Source organism: Parasteatoda tepidariorum, chromosome 6 (genome assembly GCF_982258835.1).
Source record: "Parasteatoda tepidariorum strain Cologne lab strain chromosome 6, Ptep-v5.0, whole genome shotgun sequence".
Lineage (NCBI taxonomy): Eukaryota > Metazoa > Arthropoda > Arachnida > Araneae > Theridiidae > Parasteatoda > Parasteatoda tepidariorum.
This window is the reverse complement of record NC_141760.1, coordinates 7,323,527-7,332,668: the sequence shown is the minus strand read 5'-3', so window position 1 is coordinate 7,332,668 and position 9,142 is coordinate 7,323,527. Positions and strand designations below refer to the sequence as shown.

Here is a 9,142-nt window from a genome sequence, read left to right as displayed (position 1 = left end):
TATTGGCTGTAGACGGGTTTGACGGATTGGAACCAAAAGATTTGAAAACTTACTTGTTGGCGATGATACATCCGATTAGCATGCGTCGGGAGTATCGCTCACATGCTCGGTCTGTACGTGAAATGTACGAATGGTTGGATAGCAAACCCGAAATCTGTAGTTTGGGAGGAACGGATTCAGGCTGCGTTGTGTTTTTGGCATTGTTGCAATTGTACAGTCGGGAATTGCAGAGCGTCATGCAAAACGATGAAATTGCGATGCAAACACATCGAGTGAAAGTGTGGACCGAAACATTTTTACATCGAAACGCGGAATATTTTACCGACGTTAGAAAGGTAACTCCAGAAATTTTAAATGAGTTGGGTCAAGTCTATGTGTCTTGTGAAAAAAATTGGCAACAAGTTGGACGAGAGCAATTGATAAAATTATTGAGTAGTAACGATGTATGAAAAAAAAAAAAAAAAAAAAAAAAAAAAAAAAAAAAAAATTTTTTTTTTTTTTTTTTTTTTTTTTTTTTTTTTTTTTTTTTTTTTTTTTTTTTTTTTGGACTATTTAAATTGCTGCAACTTGCTTGAAGCTTCACACTTTCAAATATCATCAAAAATCATAGCTCAAATATCATGATGAAACTAGTAACAGAATCACGTGTTGTAATCGAACACAAGCTGTTTTGTTCAGAGGATATAGTACTTGAACCTTTTCAATCAAAATACGTAATCATAAAAGAAAACGTAGAATTCTTACCAGGATTTAGTTTTGTGATACCTCGTCCAAACTCCAGACCTATGGTTGGGTCAAACAATACGTGTGTTAGCTGACATTTTTTAATGAATCAAGCAAGTATGTTCGGCCTTTAGACAATCATAGTCGGCTTTTAGTGGTTTTAGTTAATTATTCCGATAAGGAGAAGGTAAAATTATCCAAAGGTGACTTATTAGCCGAACTGGAATTTATACCGATGGCTGGAGATCGCAATGACGATAGCCAAAATTTTGAAATTCCATCCGAACGCGCACTAAGCCTTAGATATGGTAGTAATGGAAAACAATAATAATCAACGAAACAAATGCTCCAAGAGGACAAAAAATATTTCAATAAAGTTATTTCTTCAATTTAAAAAAAAAAAAAAAAAAAAAAAAAAAAAAAAAAAAAAAAAAAAAAAAAAATTTTTTTTTTTTTTTTTTTTTTTTTTTTTTTTTTTTTTTTTTTTTTTTTTTTTGGGGGATTATTTAAAATGTGACTTCTTGCTTGAATCAAATTATAACTGGTGACGGACATGGTCAAAATACTTGTTGAGATTCAAGCCTCCTTTGTAGGCATCGGCAAAACTACTGTTATGAAAATTTTTTCTTATCCAACGGTTGATGGTTACATAGATGATTGTGTCGACATGATAGAGACTGACCCAGATTTCTTTCACGACTCAAACAATGACACGTTACGCAATTACTTGGTCTTGGAAAATTTTGCTGCTCGACTGCAAGCAAAGGTATCCACCCTGCAAAAAACCTGCGCATCCAACTGGACCATCATCACTTCCAGGTGTCCCTTGCTATCTTGTATTCAATTTTCAGACGGTCTATTGGATTGGAGACCTTTGGAAAGATATTACAGGAAGCGTTTGAAGAATTTGGGTGTAGATCACGTACTCATTTTGGATTATGGTTCATCCATTGCTGGATCCAAAAGCTGTTGAAGCGGGATACAAAAGAATGAGAAAAAGAGGGCGCAAGTTTGAATTGGAGCGATACGATACACTCGAAGCCTACAACAATTTTTTTCAAGAGGCTGAGCGCAAAAAATTGGATGTGCTGAAGGATTTGGATCCAAATTTCTATCAATATCGAGACGTGGATTTTTGGGATATTGAAAATTTTAACGAATTCAACATTTCAGTGGCAACGGAAGTCATTAGAAACCACAAAGATTTTGTTTTTAATCTTTTAAAACTAGTCCCAAAGTCACGCAAACCTTTCTTGTATGTAGAACCGCTACTGGAACCCAATCCGGATCGCTTCGTGACATTCCCGATAGAATACCCAGACATTTGGGACATGTACAAAAAAGCTCAAGCCTCTTTTTGGACAGTAGGAGAGGTGGATTTATCCAAAGATTTAGCAGATTGGGATAATTTAAAACCTGATGAGCGTCATTTCCTCTCACATGTGTTGGCCTTTTTTGCGGCAAGCGATGGTATCGTCGTGGAAAATTTGGTGGAGCGCTTTGCGACAGAAGTACAAATCACGGAAGCCAGATATTTTTACGGATTTCAAATTGCCATGGAAAATATTCATTCAGAAATGTACAGCGAATTGATTGAGACACTCGTTCGGGATCCCAAAGAAAAAAATACATTATTTCACGCCATTGAAAAAATGCCCTGCGTGAAAGCAAAAGCCGATTGGGCATTGAACTGGATACAGCATCCCTTCTTTGCCCATCGTCTGGTAGCATTTGCGGCCGTGGAGGGAATTTTTTTCTCCGGGTCCTTTGCAGCCATCTTTTGGATAAAAAAGCGTGGTCTTTTACCTGGTTTATCCTTTAGCAACGAGCTCATCAGTCGAGACGAGGGATTGCATTGTGATTTTGCGTGCCTCTTGTTCAACAAGTATTTGCAAGAGAAACCCACACAAGAAGAAATTTTGCAAATCATAACAGATGCAGTGTCCATCGAGCAAAAATTTTTAACAGAAGCTCTACCAGTCAGCCTCATTGGGATGAATTGCACATTGATGAATCAATACATTGAGTTTGTAGCAGATCGTTTGTTGGTGGACTTGGGATGTGACAAGTTTTACAAAAAGGAAAATCCTTTTGATTTTATGGAAAATATCAGTTTGGAGGGAAAGACCAATTTTTTTGAAAAGCGGGTGGGAGAGTATCAAAAGTGTGGAGTGCTCTCAAAGAGTCACGAGTTTTCTTTGGAAGAGGATTTTTAAGAGCAACACGTTATCCAAATTTTTTTTAGGAAAAAAAAAAAAAAAAAAAAAAAAAAAAAAAAAAAAAAATTTTTTTTTTTTTTTTTTTTTTTTTTTTTTTTTTTTTTTTTTTTTTTTAAATACTTGTTGTGTTTGTGCCTCTTCACTAATGTTTATATACTTTTAAACATAACCAACAAGCTGTTTCATTAAATTTGTAATTTCCAAGTCGTCATCATTTTCAACTTTTGGAAGGGGGTTACCATACGTTCTAGGATGCTTGCTAAAAACCTTCGTCTTGTGAGGCCAATGATTACAGGTTCGTCGTTCTTTGAAATATTTGATCCTTTTCTGAATTTGAGTTTGACTTGCCAGTCTTGCAGGTGTCATACAAATGTACAGAGCACATCTGATATTTGGTAGTTTACGATTACGTTGTGGTTCCATACCTTGGTGAATGGTTCGACTATCCCACAACACGAGGGAGCCAGCGGGAGCCTTTACGCAGATATCCGATGGAGTGTCTAGACGATCCAAGTAAAATTGTTTTTCATCTTGTGTCAACCGACAAAAATCTGATGAATGTGTAATTTTAAACGTTTTTTGAAATTCCTTGTGCAATAAATGACTTTTTCTGAGAATTCTCAAGGTGGCGTCACCTTCGTAAACTGGAAAAAGATTCACGAGTCCTTGAACACATTCAAAATTATTTCGTTGAAAGTTTTGATCAGTGTGAAACCATTCCTTGTACTGCGTCCAACCGCGCATCGTATATTCACAAGGTAAGGAAATACTGATTCCATCAAAGCTTGTGAGTAATTGGTTTGTACACCAAATACGACTAAATTGATTAAAGACATTTTGGTTTTGACGAACGTACCAGGATAAAGGATTGTGTCCAAAGTCCCAGTGCTGAAACAACATACCGTGTTTTGGATAGAGATCAAATAGAGATTTGTAAGTCGATATATCGTTTTTGACAATGGGTTTATCCAAGTATTTTGTTTTATTCTGTAACCAAATCCACATTTTCTCTTGGAGTTGCGTTACCTCTTGAACCGTTAATACATTTTCAACAACCTCCACCCCGTCTGTTTCAAGCGTAAAATGTTTACAATCGTTATAATACATTTAGAAAAATTTGTAAGCTTTGATACTTGCTTGTATGAAAAAAAAAAAAAAAAAAAAAAAAAAAAAAAAAAAAAAAAAAAAAAAAAAAAAAAAAAATTTTTTTTTTTTTTTTTTTTTTTTTTTTTTTTTTTTTTTTTTTTTTTTTTTTTTTTTTTAACGTTGTAGGTTAAAACCGAGTGCCTGGTCTTGTGCATCTCAGCTCATCAGAATTTTTTGGAGCTCCCACGACTTGAAAAATATAACCTTGCTGCATACAACGGTATTGGACGTTTCAACATTTCCACCTTATCTTATTATGATGGAAAAAGATCGACGCATAATACTATACAAAGTGAAAGAACCATTCTTTGGGACGGAGCCAAAAGTTTTTGAAAATGTCGTACAGATTTTTCCTAATGGTAATTACACCCTTGGGGAAAAGAGCAAGGAAATAGTGTCTACTGATATCGAGATCAAAATACCACGAGATACCAGAGGTTGGTTATATTCATTAATTCCGGGGGTGAAAGTATATCAAATAATTCCTTCTGGTTCATATTGTAACCTTACTTTTCGTTTATTAAATAAAGAACGCGAACGAATTCATATTGATGAAAAAGAACCAGTGGTCAAATTGGTTTTAAAACGGACCAATATTACTTTAAACCCATTTGGTAAGATATTGCTGCGAAGAATTGACAATTTCATACGGACTAGATCCTTTTCACGCTCTGAGATTCTGTGGGATTGTGCCGGAGAAAATTATGAAAAGATTGAACAGTGGACATCATTGTTTTATGACCCATACAACAGTAATTGAAAAAAAAAAAAAAAAAAAAAAAAAAAAAAAAAAAAAAAAAAAAAAAAAAATTTTTTTTTTTTTTTTTTTTTTTTTTTTTTTTTTTTTTTTTTTTTTTTTTGTAATTGAAAAACTTTATGCTATAATTAAAACTTTAGCATTATTTAATACTGTGGAATATTAACCCTATTATTCAAAAGACTGAATTATTTATTTTTTTAAGAATTCTTTTATTAATATTTGACAATTTTTTTGAATTCTTTTTTAATGTTTTACAATTTTATTTTCTTGAAAATTGTTGTTTTAAGTATATATTATTGAAAATGGCAGAAAAATTATGTAATTGAGACTGTGAGAACATGCCGATTTCGAATTTGGAGTTTAAAAGTACCCCCCTTCTAGCTGCGACTTTTAAACGATTCAAGGTACCAATCCTTTTGGTACCATGAATCGTTTAAAAGTTAAAATTTATAATCAAACTTTTAAACTCAAAATCCTTTTTTAATAGCTTTTAAATGCAATTTTCGCATTAATTTTGTATAAATCATACAGTTTTTTGTATCAGTTATTTTGTTTTTAACTGCTAAACGTGACTTTTACAGACTCGAAAATGGAAATGTTTTGCCTTTCCTCATTTTCCAAATTTCCAAATTTTCCTATGATAATCAAACGTTTGCCCGTTCAAGTATTTTTTCGTTTCTGAGAATCGCTTATATATTTTCGCCGTTTTCTACTGCACCCAGTTTCCAGTTGACGGTTTTCGAATATGGAAATGCCATACGGACGAGAGACGAAAAAATACCTGCGCAAAGAAAATATATAAGCGCCGTCATTTTAAACCGTTTGTCCAAACATGGCCATTTGACTCGACCCATGAAAAGACGCTACATAATAAAGGTGTTTTTAAAAAACATGAAAATCACATTGCTAGGTGCATATTGGGGGCTACCCTACTTGAATTACAGCATCAAGATCGGGACGGATGGAAACATACATTGTGACACAAAACATGGAAGATTTCACATGGTTTGCGAGAATCTTCCTCTCAATGAAGCGTTTGAAAGCTTCTTGTTGAAACATGGGGAAAAAAAAGAAGATGATTGGATTGTGGACTTGGCACAAGCCGATTTGGCTGAAATTGTGGGAAGTTTCGCAACGTTGGTAGTTAAAATTGCCACGAGCGAAACTTTGGATAATGTATTCAAAATGTTATTTGTTGAAAACGGACCATGTCAAAATTGTTATGCCATGGGTTCTCTAATCAACTTCAAAGAAATAAATGAAAAGAGCGTGCTTTTCAATTGCAAGACGACCGATATTTTAAAAGTAAATCTGAAGCAATGTGTGGGGAGGGAGGGATTTTTGAGCATTGAGACTAACGATGATGATTACGTGAGCGTTTTCTTTGTGAACCCACCCAATTATCTTAAAAATCTGTTGTATGATTGTAGACAAGATTATTTTATTTTGTGTGAATGCTTTTTGAAGCATTTTGTCGCAAAGCTCTCGAATTGGATCTGCAACGAAAATTTAAATTTGCTTCTACCTACAACCATACAATAGATACAATTAAAAAAAAAAAAAAAAAAAAAAAAAAAAAAAAAAAAACGTTTTTTTTTTTTTTTTTTTTTTTTTTTTTTTTTTTTTTTTTTTGAACTATTCTGTGGACGTTTGAACTCGAGTCAATCATGTCCAAGGCTGCAACCTTCAACACATTCTAAAGTTGCGAGTTTCAAGACATTCTAAAGTTGCGAGTCGAGAGCTTCCAGACATGGTTGAGCCCAAACAACTGTTTTATTTCATAGACTACACTCACGCTCTCCTCGAAAAAAAATCCCACATACCCACGCCAGAGTTTACCTAAAAACCACGGCGACGCATTTTATACTAAGCCATGTGAGGTCCCATCTCTACTGCCTCTGGCTCAGTAAAGAAATTACTCATACACTTTTCCAAACAATGCGGTTTTCCGTTGACGTTAAACTTTTTGTATGGGTCGGGGCAGAGACACAGAAAACTGTCTCGTCCATTGTATAAAAACGCTCCTTGTTCACATACATCGGGATTCAGTGTATCGCATGCAGGTCCCGACCAAAACGTTTCATCGGTACAAAGGCAAATCCATCGCGCCACGTCGTCATTTGTCAACATCAATCGACCTCCTTTCTCTTCATTGCATTCAATGGGTGCTCGAGCATCTGTCACACACACACCCCCCAAGCATCGAGTAGATTTTTCCACGCACAAGAAACTACAATCGTCTACGCAAAACATGCGTTTGTCTGTACAATTTTGCTGAAAAATGGGTTCGCGTACTTGAATTTTTGATTTTGTTTCAAACTCCTTTGGTGTCCACCAGAAGCACATCCAGATGATTAAAAAAAGGAGCCAGGCAGCCCACATACTTGTCTTTTTTTAAAAAAAATCAAGATGCAACGATCGATTGATCATCACGATTCCCAAAGTTGTCACCGCACCTCATCGAATCACGTCGGTACGTGGCAAGATGCTTGGACCATGTGTCAGTACATTGCCGATAAGTACTCTGCTACAGATTTTACTCAAATTCACATGGTGTTTGCCGAGTGGATTCCCATGCTCAATGTCATCTTTGGGCGTCCCATCAAGGACTTGGACAATTATAATTTGATATTTTACTATCTTTTCGAACCCAATGGCCCAAAGGAAATTTTCACGTCGTACGCCGAAACTAATAAACGTAAAACGCCTCATGAGAGAAAAGGTTTTCACGTGGTTTTCAATCTTTATGAATTTAAAGCGACGCTAAACAGTTATTGTGATAATGTGTGTCGAAACAATAACATGGTCGACGAGGCACGAGGCACCATCAATTTTACTTTGTTGGATGAGACTCACCACGATCCAGCAGAATACTTTAGACACAACACCACGTGGCAAATGCTGTTTATCTACACGTGTCACTTTTTAGCGCACTGGGAAACTTTTCAAAATTATCATCACGCGCATTACGATAATCACGACAAAATGCAAAAGTCTCCCTTTTTTAACCTCTTTCACTACGGGGAGATTGTTTACAAATAAAGGATGCCACGTGCAAAAGGAAACAAGATTACCAAGAAAGCAAAGCCTCGTAAATATGTAAAACCTCCACCCTTTCCTCCTCGCAAAATTCCAGTGTTCTACGCGTACGAGTCGATGCTCGACTATTTTGCAGATTACAAGGACGATATGAAAAAAGTTTTTTCATTGTCACACATGGAACGGCTGGGGAAAAATGGCTTGGTACCCCTTTCAAAATTGAAACCCTTCTTTAGAAGTTTTTCGGCCTACAAAGACTATGTGGACAAAAAAGCGACGGTGGTTCCAGAGGAGGCGTGGGAAAAGGCGTTTCCGGATGCCAAAAACTATGTTCGCAAGTATTACAGACCCCAACCGGGTAATCGAAAGCATTTGAAAATGAAAGCTTTTGTTGGATCTCCTGTCATGTCCGAGGTGTCTGATGACGAGTCTGTCTTTTCCATCGATGCATCCAACGACGAGAGTGACAACTCCAATGTCAATCTGCCGAAAGAAAGTGTTTGCGGGGGCGTTTACAAGGTGTGTCGTAATTACGATGCAAAACGAAGATACAAAAAATTCGATCCGGATGGTAGCGAGAGAGATCGTTACATGTTTAGTCTAAAATACCAATAATGGGTTTTCGAGCGGATTGTACACCAACGGAAAGAGTGTCTTGTGCAGAGGGCTGTAATGCATTAAATACGGATGTTTGAGCTTTGTTGGAAAATCATTGTTTAAAGATAAAATTTGGGCGTGGGAGGTGCAGGGGGACAATTTACCCCTCAGCACTCGCACGGGAATCACACCGGTGGTTTCGTTAGGACCAAAACAAGTTTCGAGCTCTTTGGAAACTGGACATTTTTGAAAGTGTTGCTCATCGTATTTGAAAACCCAAAGCTTGATAAATTGAGGTAACATTCTAGTGCAAGTGATGGTGTCCAAACCCAACAGAGGAGAGAGGGTTGGAATGTCAAAATTTAAAAGTGTTATAAAATGGTATAGTTCTTCTTCAAAGGTGTCACTCGTTTGATTTTGGATCACGTCCACGTAATAGCGATTCAATTTGACGCGTTGACAGTGGAGCGGTAAGAACATAGTGTCGAAATGATCCGTTTCATGTACATAAAACATGTTTTCATTGCCGACGAGATAGGAAAAGCGAAAGGGATCCGTGTGTTCTGAGAGCATGTACGTGGCATCATGTGTACGTTTGTCATATGCATGAACCACGTCAAATTTTGCATTTTCTGGTAACAATTTGTAATGAATATCC

General features: G+C 36.1%; 1 protein-coding gene and 1 pseudogene across 1 annotated transcript; one reads left to right on the top strand and one right to left on the bottom strand.

The window, feature by feature from the left end:
• Window positions 1-1,798: 1,798 nt before the first annotated feature.
• Window positions 1,799-2,939, top strand: LOC147807536 (ribonucleoside-diphosphate reductase subunit M2 pseudogene; annotated as a pseudogene).
• Window positions 2,940-3,101: 162 nt separating this feature from the next.
• On the bottom strand, window positions 3,102-4,049 carry LOC147807535 (uncharacterized). Its single transcript, XM_087166672.1, has one exon. The coding sequence runs from the start codon at window positions 4,047-4,049 to the stop codon at window positions 3,102-3,104; it is 948 nt and encodes a 315-aa protein (XP_087022798.1).
• Window positions 4,050-9,142: the final 5,093 nt, after the last annotated feature.

Excerpts from the sequence above, each read along its gene's own strand:
- LOC147807535 (XM_087166672.1), bottom strand. The coding sequence starts at position 4,049 with ATGTATTATAACGATTGTAAACATTTTACGCTTGAAACAGACGGGGTG.